The sequence below is a fragment of the Jaculus jaculus genome, chromosome 3, assembly GCF_020740685.1.
Source record: "Jaculus jaculus isolate mJacJac1 chromosome 3, mJacJac1.mat.Y.cur, whole genome shotgun sequence".
Lineage (NCBI taxonomy): Eukaryota > Metazoa > Chordata > Mammalia > Rodentia > Dipodidae > Jaculus > Jaculus jaculus.
In genome coordinates, this window is record NC_059104.1 from 170,869,122 (window position 1) to 170,892,368 (window position 23,247).

General features: G+C 45.2%; 2 protein-coding genes across 3 annotated transcripts in view; one reads left to right on the plus strand and one right to left on the minus strand.

Moving 5' to 3' along the window:
• The window catches only part of Rnf121 (ring finger protein 121), a 74,635-nt gene extending 58,530 nt beyond the window's left edge, over positions 1–16,105 (minus strand). Inside the window, exons 1-2 of one of the 2 annotated variants that reach the window (XM_045145042.1) lie at positions 16,027–16,105; positions 15,681–15,874 (exon numbers count right to left, since the gene is read on the minus strand). In XM_045145042.1, coding sequence (XP_045000977.1) covers positions 15,681–15,743 — 63 coding nt within the window. In that variant the 5' untranslated portion in view covers positions 15,744–15,874; positions 16,027–16,105. The remainder of the gene's footprint in view (positions 1–15,680; positions 15,875–16,026) is intronic. The other variant, XM_045145043.1, reaches the window with a different exon arrangement.
• Positions 16,023–23,247, plus strand: part of LOC101605176 (short transient receptor potential channel 2) — a 53,171-nt gene continuing 45,946 nt past the window's right edge. The window contains 1 exon segment of the mRNA XM_045145041.1: positions 16,023–16,489. The gene's annotated coding sequence lies outside the window, so the exon portion shown is untranslated.

The window sequence follows — 23,247 nt, forward strand, 5'->3', positions numbered from 1 at the left end:
ACTAAATGATGAATGGGTCAATGAAGAAATCAACAAGGTAATTTAAAAATTCATAGAATCAAGTCAGGTGTGGTGGTCCATGCCCTTAATCCTGTGAGTTCAAGGCCACCCTGAGATTACATAGTGAATTCCAGGTCAGCCTGAGCTAGAGTGAGACCCTACCTCAAAAAAAAAAAAAAAAAAAAAATCATAGAATCAAGCCAGACTTGGTGGTGCACACCTTTAATCCCAGCACTCAGGAGGTAGGAGGAAGAGTTCAAGAGCACCCTAAAACTTCATAGTGGATTCCAGGTCAGCCTGAGCTAGAGTGAGACCCTACCTCCAAAAACCATAAAAAAATAAGTAAAATCAAATGATGACAACACCAAAACCAAGTGAGGTGTGGTGGTATACACCTTTAATCCCAGCACTCGGAAGGTAGGAGGATTACCAAGAGTTCGAGGCTACCCTGAGACTACATAGTGAATTCCAGGTCAGCCTGAGCTACAGCAAAACCCTACCTTGAAAATCCAAGAGAGAGAGAGAGTGTGTGTGCGGGGAGGGAATTACCATGGGTTATTATCTACAATTATGGAAGTTGTCAATAAAAACATTAAAAAAGAATCTTCCAATGGTTCAGGGACTATGACAGAAAGAATGTGGGAACCAAAGGATAGGGAAGAATGCTATGGAATGGTTTCTTCCAGACACAAAGTAATCATTGTTCTCCTGATCCAAGCGGTTGTTCCTTGCACAAAATCTATGTAATATTGGGCCCATCAACAGGTTGTAGTGGATGATGGAAGACAGCAAGAGAGAGAGAAAGAATAAAATAGATGAGAAGAAGGGGCTCAGTGGAGAAAGATGGGGGACAAAACAAGGTAGTGGAAAGAAACTATGTATGTTTGTTTTATTTATTTTGAGAGAGAGAAAGAATGGGCACATCCAGGCCTCTAGCCACTGTAAATGAACTCCAGACACATGTGACACCTTGTGCATCTGGCTTTATGAGGATACTGAGGAACTGAACCCAAGTCCTTAGGCTTCACAGGCAAGTGCCTTAACCACTGAGCCATCTCTCCAGCCCTAAATTTGTCTTAATGAAGTTTTCATTTTCATTTTTTTTGGAAAGAGATGACAGAGAACTGGAGAGATGGCTCAGTGGTTAAGGCACTTGCCTGCGAAGCCTAAGAACCCATGTTCAACTCTATAGAACCCGCATTAGCCAGACGCACAAAGGTGAGGCAAGTGCAAGGTTGCACATGCCCAGTAGGTGACACAAGCATCTGGAGTTCGACTGTCGTGGCTGAGTCTCTGGTGTGCCAATTCTCTCTCTTTCTGTCTCTCTAAAAAAAAAAAAAAAAGACAAAAAGCCGGATATGGTGGTGCAAGCCTTTAATCCCAGCACTTGGGAGGCTCAAGTAGGAGGAACACTGTGAGCATGAGGCCACCTGAGACTAATACTAGGTCAGCCTGGGCTAGAGCAAGACCCTATCTCAAAAAACAAAACAGAAAGAAGAAACAAGAAAGAAGAGGAAAGAAAAAAAGGAACAGGAGGAAGAGAAAAGAAGACAGAGGGCTGGAGAAATGGCTCAACAGCTAAAAGTACTTTGCAAAGCCTAACGGCCAGGATTCAATCTCCCAGTACCCAGGTAAATGCAGATGCACAAAGTGGCATATGTATCTGGAGATCATTTCCAGTGGCAAGAGGTCCTGGCATGTCCATATTGACCTTCTTTCTGTCTTGGTGTTTCTCTCAGTTCTTTCTCTTAAATAGATGTAGATATCTAAGTACAATGATTGTGATAGGGAGGTAATATGATGGAGAATGGAATTTCAAAGGGGAAAGTGTGGGGGGGATAGGGAGGGAATTACCATGGGATTTTTTTTTATAATCATGGAAAATGCTAATAAAAAATTTAAAAATATATTTTTTTAAAAGACAGAAAAGGGCTGGGCATGGTGGTGCACACCTTTAATCTCAGCACCCAGGAGGCAGAGGCAGGAGAATCGCTGTGAGTTTGAAACTACCCTGAGGCTACATAGTACATTCCAGGTCAAACTGGGTTAGAGTGAGACCCTACCTCAAAAAATAACAAAAATAAATAAATAAAATAAAAAATAAAAAGACAGACCAGGTAGTAGTGGCACATGCCTTTAATCTCAGCACTTAGGAGGCAGAGGTAGGAGGGTTGCCTTGAGTTTGAGGTCACCCTGACAGAGTGAATTACAGGTCAGCCTGGGCTAGAGCAAGACTCTACCTGCAGGGTAGGAGGGGAGATGACAGAAAAGGGCTAGAGAAATAGCTTAGCAGTTAAGGCACTTGCCAGCCTAAGAACCCAGGTTCAGCTCCCCAGAACCCACACAGAGGCACTGGCATGCCAATTCTCTCTCTCTCTCATAAATAAAATAATTTTTGTCTGTGTACTTCTTTTTCAAGGTAGGGTCTCACTCTAGCTCAGGCTGACCTGGAACTCACTATGTAGTCTCAGGGTGGCCTCAAACTCACGGTGATCCTCCTACCTCTGTCTCCCAAGTGCTGGAATTAAAGGTGTGCACTACCATAATAATAAAATAAATTTTTTAAAAAGACAATTAAAAAGGGCTGGAGAGATGGCTTAGCAGTTAAGCGCTTGCCTGTGAAGCCTAAGGACACCAGTTCAAGGCTTGATTCCCCAGGACCCACGTTATACAGATGCAAAGGGGACACACGCATCTGGAGTTTGCAGTGGCTAGAGGCCCTGGCGCACCCATTCATTCTCTCTCTCTCTCCCTCCCTCTTTCTCTCTGTTGCTCTCAAATAAATAAATGAATAAATTTAAAAAGACAATTAAAAAACTTAAAGGTGTTTTTTTGTTTTGTTTTGTTTTGTTTTTTTGAGGTAGAGTTTCACTCTAGCCCAGACTGACCTGGAATTCACTATGTAGTCTCAGGGTAGCCTTGAACTCATGGTGATCCTCCTACCTCTGCCTCCTGAGTGCTGGGACTAAAGGCATGTGCCACCACGCCCGGCTTCTTTTTTCTTTTTTTTTTAAGGGCACACCAGGGCTTCCAGCCACTGTTAACAAACCCCAGACACATGTGCCACCTTGTACATCTGGCTTATATGGGTCCTGGGGAATTGAACTTGGGTCCTTAGCCTTCATAGGCAAGTGCATGCCTTAACCACTAAGCTATCTTTCCAGCCCCCCCCCCCCATTTTTCTTTTTATACAGGAGAGAGAATTGGTGCACCAGGGTCTCTAGCCACTGCATTCGAACTCCAGATGCGTGTGCCGCCTTGTGTACATTTGCAACCTTGCACACTTGCATCACTTTGTATGTCTGGCTTATGTGGGACCTGGAAAATTGAACTTGAGTCCTTAGGCTTCACAAGCAAGCACCTTAATCACTAAGCCATCTACCCAGCCCCAAAAATAAAAATCTTAAAAATTTAATTAAATAAAAAGAAAAAACACACGTTAGGTGACTTTTTCCTAAGGATTTCAACATGGAATTGATTGAGAATTAAGTTCAATAAACACTTAAATACCAATTCTACCCTAGGTAGAATACAAGAGTAAGTGCTGGGAATACAAGAGATACATACAATACCATACTGTGGCAGTTCATTGCCTAGTTGGATGGGGAAACAACACATGGTAAATGTTGATAATATCTGCATAGGATGCTAAGGGAGTAGGAAAGTAAGTCCCTGGATTCTATGTCTCTACAACTCACTGGTTAAGAGCAACTTAGCATGACTCTCAAGTGGAATGCTTCATAAACCATGTATAGGAAACCCTGGCTGAAAGCCTGGCACAGTGTTGCCTGCCATAATCTGAGCACTCAGGAGGCCAGCCTGAGCTGTACAGTGAGTTCAAGGTCCGGCTGGGCTATGTAGGGAGACATGAAATCAACAAAAAGAGAAAAGACCAGTCTGCAGGCAGGGGATGCTGTATTACTTCCAGAACAGATAGTAGGAATGTCAGTTAAATGTAATGGTATAATTAACTATTCCTTAATCCTAAACTAAATCCATACCTATATGTATTCTCATACACTCAATGAATATATGTGCCATGTACTGGGTAAAGCACTAAGGAAGGCACAAAGAAAGATAGTACTTAAGATAAAGGAATTAAAATAAAGTATCTTCTTACCTCCCCAGGAAAATTTGAGGCCAGCATGGAACATGCAGCAAAACCTTCTCTCAAAATATAAAATTGGAGCTAGAGAGATGTCTTAGTGGTTAAGGTGCTTACCTGAGAAGCCTAAGGATTCAAGTTTAATTCTCCAGAACCCACATGGTGCCACATGTATCTGAAGTTCATTTGCAGTGGCTAGAGGCCCTAGCATGCCCATTCTCCCCACCCACCACACCCATCTGCCTCCTCCTTCTCTCTCCCTCTCTAATAAATAAAGATTAAAAAAAAAAATTAAGCTGGGTGTGGTAGTCCAAGCCTTTATCTCAGCACTTGGGAGAAAGAGGTAGCAGGACTGCCGTGAGTTCAAGGTCACCCTAAGACTACATAGTCAGCCTGGGCTACAGTAATACCCTACTTCAAAAAAAAAAAAAAAAAAAAAAAAAGGTCGGGGGTGGTGGCACACGCCTTTAATCCCAGCACTTGGGAGGCAGAGGTAGGAGGATTGCCATGAATTTGAGGCCACCCTGAGACTTCATAGTGAAATTACCTCGAAAAACCAAAAAAAAAAAAAAAATTAATAAATAAAAATTGGGATTGAGTAAAGGTGGAGGGAGGGCTAATCAAAATCTAAGAGGATATAAATAAATCATGTGGAATCCTACTTTTTTGGACAATGGAACACTCAGGAGCCATAGATTGTTCCTAGAAAATTTTCAGTGTCAGGGATGGGATACCTTCCAGTGAGTTGTTGGCCAGGGAGGTCCCTGATGCCTCCAAAACATTATAGGCCATTGCCAAGGCCCTTGGTTTCCCACCAGGAATAGATGGTAAGACCCTATTGCTGAAGACTCCACATACTTGGGCTGCAAGGCCAGTGAGAAATCCTGTTGGAGCTGAGCTGAAAACCTCCTCCATGTAGACCAGCTGACAAAAAGGTGGAAGAAGCCATTCTGCATGCAGTTCAATGGGAGAAAGAGATACCACGAGTGAAGATACTCAACAGTGGACACTGCAAGCCTTATATTTGGCCAGCCAGGCCAAATAAGCCAACGGATGCAATAGTGGGTGCAATAGTGGCACATCTATCATGGTGGAAACCAACTGCCCTCTAACTGGACTGGAGGCCCGCTCCATGGGAGGGAATACGTCCCTGATACTGAAAATTTAAAACAGGGTCAGTCATGAGTCCTAAGGGTGTAATATCTGCTGCTGTCTGGCTAAATGTATATACTATGCCTATCAAACTGCCCAGTAAGCACTTCTCTTAATGTTCATACCCTTATATTAATGCTGCTCTCACTTTTGGTAGAGAATCTTCTCTTTTCAGATGGCAGAGACCTTGGGACAACTCAGAAGGTATCATGGTGCTGGAAAGAAGTGACCGGAGTGCTCAGCACTGCAATATCTCTATCACACTTTCCAAGGCTCAGGGTCTAATGCGGAAGATGTGGTGGAAAGAATATAAGAGCCAAAGGAAGGGTAGGGCTCCTTACAACGTGCTCCCTCCAGACACAAAATGCCTGGATATCCATGACCTCACAGTGCCTGACACTACCTACACAAGACAATCATAATAGGAAGAAAAGATCATGACATCAAAATAAGAGAGACTGATTGAGATAGGGAGGGGATATGATGGAGAATGGAGTTTGAAAGGGGAAAGTGGAGGGAGGGAGGGTATTACCATGGGATTATTTTTTATAATCATGGAAGTTGTTAATAAAAATTTAAAAAAAATTTATGTCATATCTTCTCTCATTCAGACATACACTAAGTATTTATTGAGTGCCTGATAAAATTGTAGGACACGTAGGGTAAAATAAAACACTAGGATACAATACTGTGCTTACCAAACTATCCAATAAGCACTTCTCTTAATGTTCATACCCTTATATTAATGCTACTCTCACTTTGGGTAGAGAATCTTCTCTTTTCAGATGGCAGTGACCTTGGGACAACTCAGAAGGTATCATGGTGCTGGAAAGAAGTGACCGGAGTGCTCAGCACTAAAATATTTCCATCACACCTTCCAAGGCTCAGGGTCTATTGTGGAAGAGGTGGCGGAAAGAATGTAAGTGCCACAGGAAGGGTAGGACTCCTTACAACATGCTTCCCCCAGACACAAAATAGCCTGGATATCCATGACCTCATAGTTCCTGACACTACCTACACAAGACCATCATAGTAGGAGGAAAAGATCATGACATCAAAATAAAAGAGACTGACTGAGAGGGGAAGGGAATGTGATGGAGAGTGGAGTTTCAAAGGGGAAAGTGGGGGGAGGGAGGGCATTACCAGGGGATTTTTTTTTATAATCATGTAAGTTGTTAATAAAAAAAAATTGAAAGGAAAAGAAACAAGGAAGAGAATGTAATATATAATGACTGTGGTGGTTTGATTCAGGCGTCCCCCATAAACTTAGGTGTTCTGAATGCTAGGATCCCCAGCTGATGGCAATTGGAAATTGAAGCTTCCTGGAGGCAGTGTATTGTTGGGAGTGGGCTTACGGGTGTTATAGCCAGCTTCCTCTTGCCAGTCTTTGGCACAGTCTCCTGTTGCTATTGTCCACCTGATGTTGGCCAGGGGGTGATGTCCACCCTCTGCTCATGCCGTTGTTTTCCCCTGCCATTGTGGAGCTTCTCTTTAGTCTGTAAGCCAAAATAAACCCATTCCCTCCCCCTCCAAAAAAAAAAAAACCAAAACACTGGGGCTGGAGAAATGGCTTAGCAGTTAAGCACTTGCCAGTGAAGCTCGATTCCCCAGGACCCATGTAAGCCAGATGCACAAGGGGGCACACGCATCAGGAGTTCATTTTCAGTGGCTGGAGGCCCTGGCGTGCCCATTCTCTCTCTATCTACCTCTTTCTCTCTCTGTCTGTCACTCTCAAATAAATAAAATAAACAAAAATAAAAATAAAAACACTAGGATACAGAACATTCAAAACTGCAGAACAGGGGTGGAGACATGGCTTAGTGTTTAAGACGCTTGCCTATAAAGCATAAGGACCCAGGTTTGAGACCCCAGAACCCATGTAAGCCAGATGCACATGGTGGAGCATGCATCTGGAGTTCGTTTGCAGTGGCTGGGGGCCCTAGTACACCCATTCTCTCCCTCTAATAAAATAAATAATTTTTTTTTGTTTTTGTTTTTTTCAAGGTAGGGTCTCACTCTAGCCCAGGCTGACCTGGAATGCACTATATAGTCTCAGGGTAGCCTTGAACTCACAGCAATCCTCCCACCTCTGCCTGCGACTACTTAAGTGTATTCCAGGTCAGCCTGAGCTAGAGTGAAACCCTAACTCAGAGGAAAAAAAAAAAAAAACGTACAAATGAAGTTCATATATTCTTTGATTGACCCATCTCTACACCAGGCACTGGAGATAAATAAGGCCAGGCATAGTGGCGCATGCCTTTAATTCTAGGATTTGGGAAGCAAAGGCAGGAGGACTGCTATGAGTCTGAGGCCAAACTGAGACTACATAGTGAATTCAAAGTCAGACTGGGCTAAAGAGAGAACCTACCTGGAAAAAACAAACAAAAAAGGATGAATAAGGCTTTTTAAAACCAAGACTATATTCAAATACCTGTGGAAGTTCCACATTTATGCCGTGGGAATGTCTAGTGTAGAACAGGATGAAAAAGAGAAAGTATTCACACTGCCTAGATAGGTCAAGAGCATAGATATTAGAATGATCTGACCTCAGCTATGTCACTTACCCATGTAAAGCAAGTCACTTAAACTCTCTATGCTTCAGTTTCCACATCGGTAGAATGGTGATAATAAGAATAGAGACTTTGGGCTGGAGAGATGGCTTAGTGGTTAAGCACTTGCCTATGAAGCCTAAAGACCCCAGTTCAAGGCTCGATTCCCCAGGACCCACATTGGCCAGATGCACAAGGGGGCGCATGCATCGTTTGCATTGGATGGAGGCCCTGGCACGCCCATTCTCTCTCTCTCTCTCTCTCTATGTGCCTCTTTCTCTGTCTGTCACTCTCAAATAAATAAAAGCAAAAAATTTAAAAAAAAAAAAGAAAAGAATAGAGACTTTGAGGGTGTGGTGGTGCATGCCTTTAATCCCAGCACTTGGGAGGCAGAGGTAGAAGGATTGCCGTGAGTTCAAGGCCACTCTAAGACTAGATAGTGAATTCTAGGTCAGTCTGAGCTACAGCAAAACCCTACCTCGAAAAAAACAAAAACAAAAAAAGAACAGAGACTTTGGCAGGCGTGGTGGCACACACCTTTAATCCCAGCACTCGGGAGGCAAAGGTAGGAGGATCACCATGAATTCGAGGCCACCCTGAGACTACACAGTGAATTTCAGGCCAGCCTGGACCAGAGTGAGGCCCTACCTCAAAAAACAAATAAAATAAAAAAGGAATAGAGACCCACCCTGCAAGGTTACAGTATTAATAATATACAAACACTTGGCCTAGACCTTAGCACAGAGTAAGAACTCTGTATTATTCTGCCTCCAGCACTTTCTCTAGGACTCTTTTCTACTGTGCCCAGTCCTCAGAATGCTTCTCAACAGAGCCTTCTATGCATCTATCATCTATCAGCTGGCTGTCTAGTCTAAGCCAAATCTGCTGTTTTCACTCTAAAATCTGGGCCTACCACTTACATCTTTAGCAGGTTTTCTATTCTACTATGCAACCATATATTTTACATGCCTAAAATATTCCAGGTAGTCAGACACCCAAGATGAAACTTCACTCACATACGTCCCAACCCCTCCATAAGATCTAGCTTGGACCAAGAATCTCTAGAGAAGAAATCCCTGGAGACATGGAACACTTATCAAATGCCTACAGGGAGAGCCACAGGAGGAAAACAAAAGCAAAACACAATGGAACAGTGAGTACTGTTTTGAAAAAGCAAGGGATGAAAACTTTGACAGCCTGTGTGCTGGGGATTACCAAAGTAACTTGTAGAGGAGATATGGCATTGCCCTTTCCTCCCTGACACTGTGCCAATACTGCAATCACAGCCCCGTGACATGTTTCTCCTCTTATCAGTCTTTCTCTACCTGTCCTACTTTATGGACTCCTTGAGGATACTCATCACACTTTATTCATCTTGGTATTGTCAGGCATAGCACAATGACTGGCATAGGAAAGGTACTTCAGGGCTGGAGGGATGGCTTAGCAGTTAAGACACTGCAAAGCCTAAGAATCCAGGTTCAACTCCCCAGAACCCACATAAGAAAATGCACATGGGGGCACATGCATCTGGAGTTGATATGCAGTGGCTAGAGGCCCTGGTGCGCTCATTCTCTCTCTCATAAATATTAAAAAAAAAAAAAAAAAGGTACTTTAGGGCTGGAGAGATGGCTTAGCGGTTAAGGCATTTGCCTGCAAAGCCAAAGGATCTAGGTAGGATGCTCCAGGACCCATGTTAGCCAGATGCACAAGGAGGCACGTGCATCTGGAATTTGTTTGCAGCGGCTGAAGGCCCTGGCGTGACCATTCTCCCTCTGCCTCTTTCTCTGTATCAAATAACTAACTAACTAAATAATAAATAAATATTTTTTAAGGTACTTTAGAAGTCTGCTGAATAAGCCAGGTATGGTGGCACATACCTATAATCCCAGCAGCGAAGAGGCTCAAGCCGACTGATGAGTCCAAGTTCAAGGCCATCTTGGGCAACAGACTGTTTTAGGCCAGTCTCAACTACAGAATAAGGCCCTGTCTCAAACAACACACACACACAACACCGTATTTTATTTATTTGCAGGCAGAGATATAGAAAGAGACAGAATGGGCACACCAGGACCTCCAGATGCTGCAAACAAATTCCAGATGCACGCACCACCTTGTGCATCTGGCTTTATGTGGGTACTGGGGAATTGAACCCACGTTATTAAACTTTGTAGGAAAGTGTCTTAACCATTGAACCATCTCTCCAGACCCAATCTCCTTATTTTGTGTGTGCTCACATGTGTGTGGATGCACATTCACCTGTTTGTACGTGCAGGTGGAGACCAAAGGTTGATGTTGGTTGACTTCTTCAACTGCTGTCTATCTTACTGACAGAAGGTCTCTCATGTGAACCCAGAGCTCATCAATGTGGCTAGTCTAGCTAGTCTCCTGAGTGCTAAGATTATGGGTGGGCTGCTATACCCATTCAGTATTTATATGGATTTGAGGAGTCTGAACTCAGCTCTTCAAGCCTGCAGAGTAAGCTCTTTATTAACTGAGCCATCTCCCAGCTTCAATCTCCTCTTTCATCAAGAATAAAGCAGAAGGACTGAATGTAGCTCAGTTAGTAGGGTACTTGCTTAGTCTGTACAAAGCTCTGTGCTCCATTCCGGCAATGAATAAAACCAAGGTGGTGGCATACACCTGTAATCCTAGCATCCTCAAATACATACAGAGTACCAACCTGGGCTGAGACCCACCTCAAGGGAAAAAAAGAAGGAAAAGTAAAGTAAAATAGGGCCCAGGAGAGGTAAAGTACTCACATGAAATAATGATCACTCCTCACTACCAAGAATCCACCAGTATCAGCAAGTTAAAAGGACTGGGGATATAGACAGTACAATAAAACTTAGCTCATACATGTAAGGTTCAAAATGATCCAAATCACAGCCACTTATCAAATATATTGTGCCAATTTTTACAGAATCAGTTGGGACTGTACACTTTTTCTTAAAAGATAAACTTTTATTTTTTTTTTAATTTTTATTTATTTATTTGAGAGTGACAGACAGAGAATGGGTGCGTCAGGGCCTCCAGCCACTGCAAACGAACTCCAGATGCATGCACCCCCTTGTGTATCTGGCTAACGTGAGTCCTGGGGAATTGAACCTCGAACTGGGGTCCTTAGGCTTCACAGACAAACGCTTAACCACTAAGCCATCTCTCCAGCCCATATTTTTAATATTTATTTATGAGAGTAAAAAAGGCAGAAAGGGAAAGAGAATGGGTGCACCAGGGCCGCCAGCCAGTACAAACGAACTCCAGACACGTGCGCCCCCGTGTGCATCTGGTTAACGTGGGTCCTGGGGAATAGAACCACAGGGCTTTGGCTTTGCAGGTAAATGCCTTAACCACTAAGCCGTCTCTCCAGCCCGGGACTATATACTTTTTAAAAAATATTTATTTTTTTTAATTTATTTGAGAGAGGGAAAGAGAGAGGCAGGCAGAGAGAGAGAGGATGGGCACGCCAGGGTCTTCAGCCACTGCAAAAGAACTCCAGACGCATGCATACCTTGCGCATCTGGCTTACGTGGGTCCTGGGAATTGAACAAAGGTCCTTTGGCTTTGCAGGCAAATGCCTTAACAGCTAAGCCATCTCTCCAGCTTGGACTATACTCTTTTTAATTACCTAACCCTGGGAGTACAAATAATAAAGTGAGAATGGAAAACAAGGCCCTCATTGTCTCAATGGCTAAACTCAGGACAGCACAGGGAAATATGGGTAAGAAACAGTACTTCCTTACTTACATACTGTGGAATTCTGAGAAAGTTCCTTAACTTCTCTAGCCTCTGCCTCATCATTTACAAAATGTCATTATAATGCCATGTAACTCACAGGGCTGCTGTTAGTAAAAGCTGAGATATAGCAGGTTTAAATAGCTTTAAATAGCTGCTGTTTACAGTAAGAGCTCAATAAACAGTAGTCTTTTCCACTGGTAGCTCTAATCTAAGCCAGCAATTCTATTTCCCCCTCCAGAGAAAGTAACTGTGAAACCAGACCAAAAAAAAAAAAAAAAAAAGCAGAAAGGAATATGAATGAACTGCTATTCCAGACTACATATTGTGCTAATGATAGCTGATTTGGGGAAACATAGCCTGAAGAATAAATCACACATCCCATCTTACTCTTCTCTAATCTGGCCTCCATAGTAAGGTCTATAAACCAAGCAGAAAGTACAACAGGGAGACAGCTCCGATGCCACACGCAAACCACAGCCTTTTAAATATGGTTCAGCCTTTAATTTTTCAGCTCATCCTCATCTCTACCTTAAAGGTCACTGACTCATCTAGTCCACACTAGTGCTCGTCTCCAGTGCCTCATGACACCTGTTGCATACTTTCATTCTAATAATTTTACCTAGGGCCATTGTAAAAAGCTAATATGCATGTCTACTCACTGGGTTGTAAACTGGTAAAGACCATGAATTGCTCATCTCTGAATTCCCAATGCATGACACATAGCAGCTCCCCATAAGTACACAGTAAATTATGTACTTCACCTTGTATTTCGCCAGTGAGGACGGAGCGGAAAGTCAGGGAAACATTAGTAGAAAGCAGACAAAGTAGGCCGTTAATCCAGACCTCTGTTCATTCTGGAGCCTGAAGGAAAGGACTGACTGCTCCTGCGTCTCAAAGTGACTTTTTTTTCTTTTCTTTTTTTTTTTTTTTTTGTTGTTGTTTGTTTTTCGAGGTGGAGTCTCACTCTAGCCCAGGCTGACCTGGAATTCACTATGTAGTCTCAGGTGGCCTTCACCGTGATCCTACCTCTACCTCCCAAGTGCTGGCATTAAAAGCATGCACCACCACACCTGGCCCTCAAAGTTGCTTTCTTAAATACATTAAAGATAGGGAGGCTTGAAAGGTGGCTCAGCAGCTAAAGGCGCTTGCTTATAAAGCCTGACAATCTGAGTTTGATTCCCCAGTATCCACATAAGGCCAGATGCACAAAGTGGTGCATGCATCTAGAGTTCATTTGCACTAGCAATAGGCCCTGGCTTGCCCATTCCCCAACCCTCCCTGGCTCTCGCTTGTACAAAGTTTGTACAAATAAATGAAGAATATATTTTAAAAAGAAAAATGCCAGGCGTGGTGGCACATGCCTTTAATCCCAGCACTTGGGAGGCAGAGGTAGGAGGATCACTGTGAGTTCAAGGCCACCTGAGACTACATAGTGAAATCCAGGTTAACCTAGGCTAGAGTGAGACCTTACCTCGATAACTAACTAAATAAATAAATAAGAAAAAGAGGGGTCAGGCATGATGGCACACGCCTTTAATCCTCCAGCACTTGGGAGGCAGAGGTAGGAGGATTGCTGGGAGTTCAAGGCCACCCTGAGATTACGTAGTAAATTCCAGGTCAGCCTCAGTTACAGTGAAACCCTACCTCAAAAAATTAAAAAAAAAAAAAAAAAAAAGGAAGGAAGGAAGGAAGAGAGAAAGAGGATAGGACCAGTCCATACAGAATTAACAGAAAACACTGTATTTCTTCTTGGTGAATAAGGCTAGAAACAAGGCATCTAAAATAAATGCTATTCATGACACTCTAGAATGTATATTATACTACTAATATCTTCTAAGTCCTTAAATTAAGACAGAAAAAATAAGAAGCAAACATTAAAAATTAGCCAGGTATAGTGGCACATATATGTAATTCCAGCACTCACAATGCTGAAACAGGGGGATCAGGAGTCCAGTGGCAACATGGGTAACACAAGAAGATCCTATCTGAGAGAGACATACACAACCATCTCAAAGGAGAAACCATGACTAACAAACAATAAATAATAACTCCAATAGACTGTCCTTTTCAAGGTGCTTTCAAATATATCTCATTGAACAACAGCCAACTATTAATCATAGAAACTGAAAACCAGAAGGGGTGTTTGAGGTAATTTCTACAATCACTCCACCTCACCAATCAAGTGATATTCAAACACCTCTAGGCCTCTAGTATTTGGAAGGTAGAGAACTAAAATTCTATTTTTATTTTTTTTAATTTATTTATTTGAGGGGAGAGAGAATGGGGTGCACCAGGGCCTCCAACCTCTGTAAATGAACTCCAGATGCATGTGCTCCCTTGTGCATCCGGCTTACGTGGGTACTGGGGAAATGAACTTGGGTCCTTAGGCTTCACAGGCAAGTGCCTTAACCACTAAGCCATCTCTCCAGCCCTAAAATTCTATTTTTAAAAGTAGTCTTATTATCTGGGTGTGGTGGTGCATGCCTTCAATCCCAGCACTTGGGAGGCAGAGGTAAAAGGATTGCCATGAGTTTGAGGCCACCCTGAGACTATATAGTGAATTTCAGGTCAGCCTGAGACCCTACCTCAAAAAAACAGTATGTACGTATATGTGTGTGTGTGTGTGTGTGTGTGTGTGTGTGTGTGTGTGTGTGTGTGTGTGTGTGTGTGTATATATATATATATATATATATTTCTTTTTTTGCAAGCAGAGAGAGAAAGTGTATGGGCATGCCAGTGCCTCTTGCCACTGCAAACAAACTCTAGACACATCCACCACTTTGGGTAACTGGCTTTATGTGGGTACTGGGAAATCAAACTCCAGGCCAACAGGTTTTGCAACAAGTGCCTTTAACCACTGAGCCATCTCCCCAGCCCAGAACTAAAATTCTTAAATGTCTGGTATTATATCCAGTCACAGCCTCCCACCTTCGTAATTCCAATCAAAAAAAAAAAAAAGGTTAACCCTCAACAAGATATTGTCTTTCCTGCCTACTTCCTTTCTGAGTCTTATCAATAATCTTGCCCATTCTCCCCTCACCAAACATACAGGAAGAGCCCTCCAAGATTCAGAAACCTCAGAGATCCCACTGGTTCACTCCCTGACAATCTATACTTTCCCTCCTGTTCCTCTGTGTTAATCTCTATCCATTTGCAGTCATCTGCAAGACCACATGCAACTCCAGCTATCCCTGACTCTCTGGTCCCAGATTTTTCCTCTTCTTTCTCAGTTTCCCAGCCCTGTACTTTCATTCTTTTTCAAGCTCAACGTCTCCTTCAAGGATCACTGGTAATTCAATACACCAGTTGTTAAATGCCTATTAGATAAAGGGTTCATACGTTCTCAAGTTCACCTTCAAGAACTGATAAGTGAGAGAGAGAAAGAAAGACGGACAGAAACACCACAGAACTGGTTATCCTTCAAGATACAAGTCTGAGAAGCTTCACCTCGCCCAAAGGTACCTTCTCAAAGCCACCACTGATGTAATGCCTTATGTTGTCTGCCCTTCAGGACTACACTGTACACTCTCGTCCCTAGCACCTAGTCCAAGACTTCGTGAATGGACTAACTCAGGTATACAATTACTCATTCATTTATTATTATTATTATTATTATTATTCATTGAGTAAAACTTTACTAAGCAAGCATTATTGTGCAAACCGTAGAATGCAAGAATAAAATGGTCCCTACTTTAAAATAACGCGAAGTGACAACTACTACCTAGATGAGCATTCATTCCGGGTCTGTGATCCCCCCGCCAAGCCCCCAGGCCAAGCCCGGAGTCCTTTCCCACCCGAGTCCACGCGCCTCCAACTCGGGCTGCCTCTCAGTGCCACCTAGGTCCGCCAGCGAACCACCTTAAAACCCCCAGCACCTCCACTGCCCCGGCCTCTCGCCCAGTCCCCCATCGCCTCCATGGGAAGAAGAGTCTTCCACCCTCAAGACCACCTCGGGTTCCCTGAGCCTGGGGTAGCCTCCCAGATTTCCCCTCACCCCTCAAACCCGCCCCCAGCCAGCTTCTCCTTCCCTCTCAGGATGCTTCCCGTCCCTTCTAGGATCCCCGCCTCCGATACCACGCTTTCCTCCCTTCACCGCCAAGCTGAGTCTCTCTCCTCCTCGCCTCTCCGTCCCATCTTACCTCATCCAGCTCCCGTTCCGCAGCGGCACCTCCTCCAACCTCCACCTCCACCACAGCCGCCATCTTCGCGGCTGGCTCCCCCCCCCCACCCCCGGGCCCCGCGGTAGCCAGCTGCTTCCGCCGCTCAAGCGCTTCTAGCCAATCAGCGGAGCGGACTCCAGCAGAGGGGGCGGAGCATCGGTACAGGCCGAGTCCTGTCAAGAAACCCAGAGATCGTTTATCTGCTACTCGCCTCGGAATTCAGAAGGGTTGACACCCAGTCGCTTCAAAGCTACAGCAGGACAGCGTTCTCGGAAAATTACAAAGTGACCATACACTTTAAAAAAAAAAACTTTAAGTATCTCACCAATTCTCACTGTGGAGAGCCAAGGAAGATAATCCCTAAACCGGCAAATTTTGCGACGCTCCCTCACGTAGGCTTCCCCAGAGCGAAGCGTGTGGGCTAAGAACTACATTTCCCATGATGCCCTGAGTCTGACCCGGAAGCTTAAATCGGGGGGCGCTCCACGGGACATTTGTAGTGAGTGAAAACATACGTTTAGAAACAAGTTATTAGCCTGCCTTTTCAGACGTAGCATCCGCTGTTTTTTACTCGATGGGAAAAATTTTTCAGAAGCAGTGGCTTCTTTAGGCCGTCCCCAAGACGAATTTCCGAACCTCGGGAGGCAAAGCGTGGCACTGGGGTCAGAAGGCGGAGGTCACAGGACCGAATTGGCGGGAGAATGAAGCGTCGTCCACAACCCGAGACAGCCGGGGCTCCTTAAAGCTCCTGGTCACCGGTGCGGCGCGTTGGGATTGTGGACCCGGAGGTTAGTCATCGACAAGGGAGTTGAAGGTCACCAGGGAAGCTGGGCGAGCAGCCGGTTCTGGAAGCCGACCACACCTCCTCCAGCTCCGGTTTGTACCTGGGCGCTCACGCTGCCCTTTCCTATCCCACCTCCTACCGGTAGCCCGAGGTTCACAGCCCCTTCTCTGTGCCCCAGCCCCGCCCCCGCCGAGACCCCACGGCCGAGTTTCAACACCGTCCTTTGTGCAGCCGACTTTAATATTTTACAAGCGCCACACGCCCTCTAGGCCTGGGCGGAGTCCCTACAGCATCCGGGCTGGAACTATTGGGAATGGGGTGAGGATAACCTGTGAGCTCCCGGGATACTTAGAGCACCCTACTTAAATTTATTTGACAGTCGGTAGGGAGTTATAGGCTAGTATTTATATCATCTGTATGCACTTAAATAGAAAATAAAATACTTTTTTTTTTTTTGGTTTTTCCAGGTAGGGTCACTGACCTAGAATTCACTGTGGAGTCTCAGGGTGGCCTAGAACTCATGGTGATCCTCCTACCTCTGCCTCTCGCCCTGCTTTCTTTTTTTTAAGATTTTTATTTATTTATTTGAGAGTGACAGAGAGAGAAAGAGAGAGAGAGAGAGAGAGGGAATATGAATGAATGGGCACACCAGGGCTTCCAGCCACTGCAAATGAACTCCAGACGCATGCGCCCCCTTGTGCATCTGGCTAATGTGTGTCTTGGGGAATTGAGCCTCGAACCGGGGTCCTTAGGCTTCACAGGCAAGCGCTTAACCACTAAGCCATCTCTCCAGCCCCCGGCTTTTTTTAAAAAAATATTATATTATATTTATTTATTTGACAGAGAAAGAGGGAGGGAGAGAGAGAGGAGAGAATAGGCACATCAGGGCCTCTAGCCACTGCAAACGAACTCCAGATGCATGTGCCCCCTTGTGCATCTGTCTAACGTGGGTCCTGGGGAATTGAACCTGGGTCCTTTGGCTTTGCAGGCAAATGCCTTAAGTGCTAAGCCATCCCACCAGCCCAAACAAGAATGAACAAATGTTAGCTGCTGGTGGTGGCACAGGCCTTTAATCCCAGCACTCGGGAGCCAGAAGTAGGAGGATTGCAGTGAGTTCGAGGCCACCCTGAGACTACATAGTCAGCCTGAGTCAGAGTGAAACCCTACCTCAAAAAAAAAAAAAAAGAATGTACAAATGTAATTGTTGACCAATCACAATAAGGGTTACCTCACTTGTCTGGAATCCCCCAAACCTAGCCTTGAAGACCCTAAAGCCAATCAAATAAAGACAAATATAGTTACTGTTCAAATTAGCCAATCAAGCTATAGATCTAAGTACCTGCCAAAACTCCTTTAGCTGTGCTTAAAAGCCTGCGAGCTCCTCTTGGGGTTGCCATTTTTTTATGAATGGTTGACCCCCACATGCTGGCTGATCCTGCAGAATAAACGCTCTTTGTTTTTACATAGTATTTGAGTCTGGGGTCTTTCTTTAGCAATTCACAGACCCTTACATTTGGGAGCTTGTCCGAAATTGCTGGGGATCCCCCCAGAGTCAATAGTAGAGTGTTTCTAGAAGAGCATTTGGTTCTCTGCCAATCCATGTCAAGGCACCCCTCTGTACTGTGTCTTTGGTCTGCTCTGTTCTTTGTTTTTTTTTTTTTTTGTTTGTTTGTTTTTTTTTTTTTTTTGGAAAATCTGGCATCTGGGTGCAATTTGGAGGCCCACAGAGGTAAGGCTGACCAGACAATAATTACCTCAGGGAGGGGGGGGGGGGTGAGGACACTCCAGACCCCCCTTCTGGTGGAACCAGAGAGCTCCAATCTGGCGGAGCCCATTCAAGGGACAGGCCACCATCTGGTAGAGCTGGAAAGCTCTGATCTGGTGGGGCCTGAGAGCTCCAGTCTGACTCTGGTTTTGATAAAATGACAGGTCGCGACCGTCTGGCAAAGCCCATTCACAGGATAAGCCACCTACTGTAGCATTTGAGTGTCTTTTTCACTTCCCAGGAAATCTGTCTTTGAGTCTGTGTAGCTGTGTTTTGTTTGTCCTTTTCTGGTTTCTTGAAAATATTGAAAGTTACTGTGGGACAGGCAACTAGTTCCACCCCTCTGGTCCTACTCCAGTCACATTTCAAGGATTTTCGACACATAGTAGAAAATTTGGGTTTGACAATGCAGTTGGGAAAACTAACCATCTTTTGCAGAAATGGATGGCCGACTTTCAGTGTAAGATGCCTGGTGGGGGGCACCTTCCACCTCCTCACCATTTATAAAGCTAAAGGTATTGTGTACGGGAGTCCTGGACATCCTGACCAGGTCCCCTACATCACCATCTGGTAGAGAGCCTCCCTCCTTGGTTGCGCCCCTTCCTGCCACCAGCCCCAGCTACCCTACCTGTTAAAGGAATCAAAACTGCCAGAGGATCATAAGCCGGCTGTCCTGCCCTGAGGAGGACCTCTACCCACCTCCCTTTGTACCTGCCCCTGCGCCAGAACATGTACCACAAGTGGTAGCTGCCAATCAGGGCCCCAGGGAGGAAGGAGAAAACATGATCAGTCCTCCCCATAGGCGAGCCTGGACTTTGAGACAGGCAGACTCCACTGCGGTTACACTGCTCTTGTGAATGACAGCCCCTGCCCCCAAATCAAGACGGCCAACAGTTCGTGACTCATATCCCTTTTTCTACCAGTGACCTGTATAATTGGAAGATGCAGACCTCCAAAGTTTTCAGAAAAATCCTCAGCCCTCCTAGACTTGTTAGATTCCATAATGATAACTCACCAGCCCTCCTGGGACAACTGTCAGCAGCTTTTGCAGGTTCTCTTTACAACAGAGGAAAGGGAAAGGATTTTAGCCACCGCCCGCAAAGCTAGTTCCTGGACCTAATGGCCAACCCACAATTGTGCAGGCTGTCGTGGACGCAGCCTTCCCCTTAGTCCACCCTGACTGGGACCCCAACAGCCCTGAAGGTAAGGAGAGACTCAGAGCCTACCACCAGATTCTGATGGAGGGTCTCCGAGAGGCTGCTAGGAAGCCCACAAATTTATCTAAGGTAGGGCAGGTTATACAAGTTAAGAAGGAAAGCCCAGGAAACTTCTTAGAGAGGCTACTAGAAGCATAATGGACCTATACGGCCCTGGACCCAGAAGCAAGAGAAAACCAGTCTGCCATAAACATGGCTTTTGTCAACCAGGCGATGCCAGACATCTGCAGAAAACTCCAAAGACTGGATGGTTTTGCAGGTAAGCAGATGTCAGAACTTGTTGCAATAGCAGAAAAAGTTTATAACAATAGAGAGACTCCAGAAGATAAACAAACTAGAGGCCTGGCCAAAATACTACTGGCTGCCACAGGAAAATCTGACCCAAGGGAATTAAGAAACATGGCCTATGGAAGAAGCAGGGACAAACCAGCCCCACAGTTAAGAGGGGAAGGAGAATACCGACCCCTCTCCAAAAAGACCAATGTGCTTATTGCAAAGAGACGGGACATTGGAAAAATGAATGTCCACAAAAACAAAGAGACAAAAATCCTAAAATCCTGGAGATAGGGAAACTCAGTGACTGAGGGCATCAGGGCTCACGTCCCTCTATGAGCCTTGGGCAACCTTGAAGGTGGAGGGGAAACCAGTAGACCTTCTAGTCGGCACTGAGGCTCAGCATTCGATCCTGAAACAGCCCATGGGACCCCTGTCCACCAAAAGGACAGGAGTCCAAGGTGCCACTGGGACAAATCAATATTGATGGACTCCCCAAAGAGAAGTGGGCTTAGGAATGGGACAGGTAACCCATTCATTCATGGTCATCCCTGGGTGCCCATATCCACTCCTGGGGCGAAACCTTTTGACTAAAATGGGGGCAGAAATCCATTTCAGCCTTGAGGGAGTACAGGTTCTTAATCAGAATGGTCCTGTACACATGATAACTGTGTCACTGGAGGAAGAATATAAACTCAGTACCTCTCCCTCCCAAGCCACCCCTAAAAGCCTATATCTGAGGGAACTATGGGAAAGGATCCCAGGTGTATGGGCAGGAAGAAATTAGACCGGGCTAGCCAAGCATCAGGCCCTAATCATGGTCCAACTGAGGGCTAATGCCAGCCGAATCCATGTCCACCAATACCCTATGCCCTGAGAGGCCAAACTGGGAGTAACAGCTCACATATTCGACTTTGAGAACAAGGGATACTAGTCCCTTGTCAGTCCGCCTGGAAAACACCTCTCCTGCCAATAAAAAAATAAATTAAAAAATAACACTCCAATGACTCCATTGGCCACCAGCCTGTGCAGGATCTGAGGGAAATTAATAAACGGGTAGAAGACATCTATCTCATGGTGCTGATCCCGTACATTCTGCTAAACACTGTCACCTGAGCGCAATGTATACACGGTGCTGGACCTCAAGGATGCATTCTTCAGTCTGCCACTGGCCCTGGCCAGTCAACCTCTGTTTGCCCTTGAATGGAATGATCCAGAATGTGGATTCAATGGGCAGTTGACTTGGACCAGATTGCCCAAGGATTTAAAAACTCACCCACCATCTTTGATGAGGCACTCCACGAGAATCTGGGTGAGCACCACCAGACCTATTCCCAAATAACCCTCTTGCAATATGTAGATGACCTTCTCATAGCAGCCTCAGATGAAGAAGCCTGCTGCTCAGCCACAGAGGCCTTGTTAGAGAATTAGACTGCATGGGGTATTGAGCTTCAGCCAGAAAGGCACAGCTCTGCCAGAGGGAAGTAACTTACCTTTGGTACATACTCAGTGGGGGCCAATGCCTGTTGTCTCAAGCCTGCGAAGAGACAATCCTCATTCCCCACCCTAGAAACTGACGACAGGTACAGGAGTTCTTGGGGTTGGCAGGTTTTGTAGACTCTGGATACCCAGATTCACAGAGATTGCCAAGCCTCTCTGAGGCCATGAGGGAACAAGAAGACTCCCTTTAATGGACCCCAGAAAGGGAAATGGCCTTCCTCCGGTTAAAAAAGGCCCTCCTTGAAGATGGCGACCGCCTAGCTGCACTACAGACAACAAGGGAAAAAAAGATAGATGCAGATCCTAAGAAGAGAGCTGCCCCAACATACCTCAAAAGGGGCCCAACTGAAACCAAGGACAACTGGCGAAATAAGCAAGGGTGATGTTTTCCTGTGAACCGGATACCAGCACAAAGAGGAAGGAGATCAACGCAGAGAAAAATCAACTCCTACCAAATCAGAGAGCCAGAGCCTCAGAGGACCCCAACACCTCAGCACTGAAGCAGACCAAAAATGAACCCAACATGGCTCAGGGAAATTTTGCGGAAGAGGGGGCGGAAAGAATGTCAGAGTCACATGCTGGGTCCTGATTTTCAGAGACATTTATCATACCAATAACTGGGAGCTAACTCCACAGTGCACGACCCAAAATTTTCATTAACAAGGAGAGTCTAATGGGAGGGGGTAGATCACAGATGAGCCTAAATAATGGTACCAAACTGCCTGAATTTACTGAAAAGAAAACTAATAAATTAAATTTTTTAAAAAAAAAAAAAGGCCCTCCTTGAAACCCCAGCGTTAGCTTTGCCAGACATCCACAAACCTTTCCATCTTTACGTTGATTAAAACAAGACATAGCTAAAGGAGTATTGACTCAAATTCTCGACCCTTGGAAGAAGCCAGTTGCTTACCTATCAAAGAAATTAGGCCCAGTGGCAAACGGGATGGCCCCCATGCCTCTGAATAATAGCAGCCACCACCTTATTAAAGACTCAGATAAACTGACTTTGGGCCAAACCCTGACAGTGACTACTCCTCACACTATTGAAAGAGTGCTAAAGCAGCCCCCTGACAAGTGGGTGACCAAAGACAGAATGACTCATTATCAGGGTCTTCTCAACTCCCCATGGGTTCAATTTGCTGCCAGTCAAGCCCTCAATCCTGCAACACTGCTACCTGATCCAGGTCTGGACAGTCCCATACATGACTGCTCAGAAATCTTGAGCAGTTTACAAGGGACCCAACCAGATCTCAAGGACGTTCCCCTCAAAGGAACAAAAACTGACCTGGTGTACAGATGGAAGCAGCTTCCTTAAGGATGGTGTTTGGTACACAGGAGCTGCAGTGACAACAGGAGAAACAACTGTATGGTCAGAAGCCCTCCCTCCGGGGATGTCTGCCCAGAAAGCTGATAGCCCTGACCAAGGCAACTAGGCCAGGGAAAAAGACTTAATATCTGTACTGATGGCCATTTTATGCTTCTGCAACGGTACCTGTTCATGGGGCCATTTATAAAGAAAGGAGACTATTGATAGCAGAAGGAAAAACCACTAAAAATAAACAGGAGATTTTGGACCTCCTGCAGGCTATATGGCTCCCCAAAGAGATAGAAATCATGCACTGCTCTGCTCACCAGAAAGGGGAGGATCCTACTTCCAAAGGGAACAACAGGACTGACAAGGCAGCTCAAGAGGCAGCCCTCCAGGTCGCTACCACCCTGGTGGCAAAATTGCCTCCAGTGGTGGTGCCAACCTTGCCAGAGATGCCAAACTACAATGATTCAGAACTACAGAGGATTAAGACCTGCACAGTAGCCTATAAGGAACAAGGATGTTATAAGACTTCTGACGGAAGGATCATCCTCCCATTGGACTCTGCTAGCCCACTCATCCTCAGATACACCAGAGTACTCATCTAGGACAACAGAAGATTGAAGACTTCTTAGATGGGCCCACCTTAAAGTTTCTGATTTGAGACAAAAGGCAGCAGAAGCCATAGCCCAATGCCA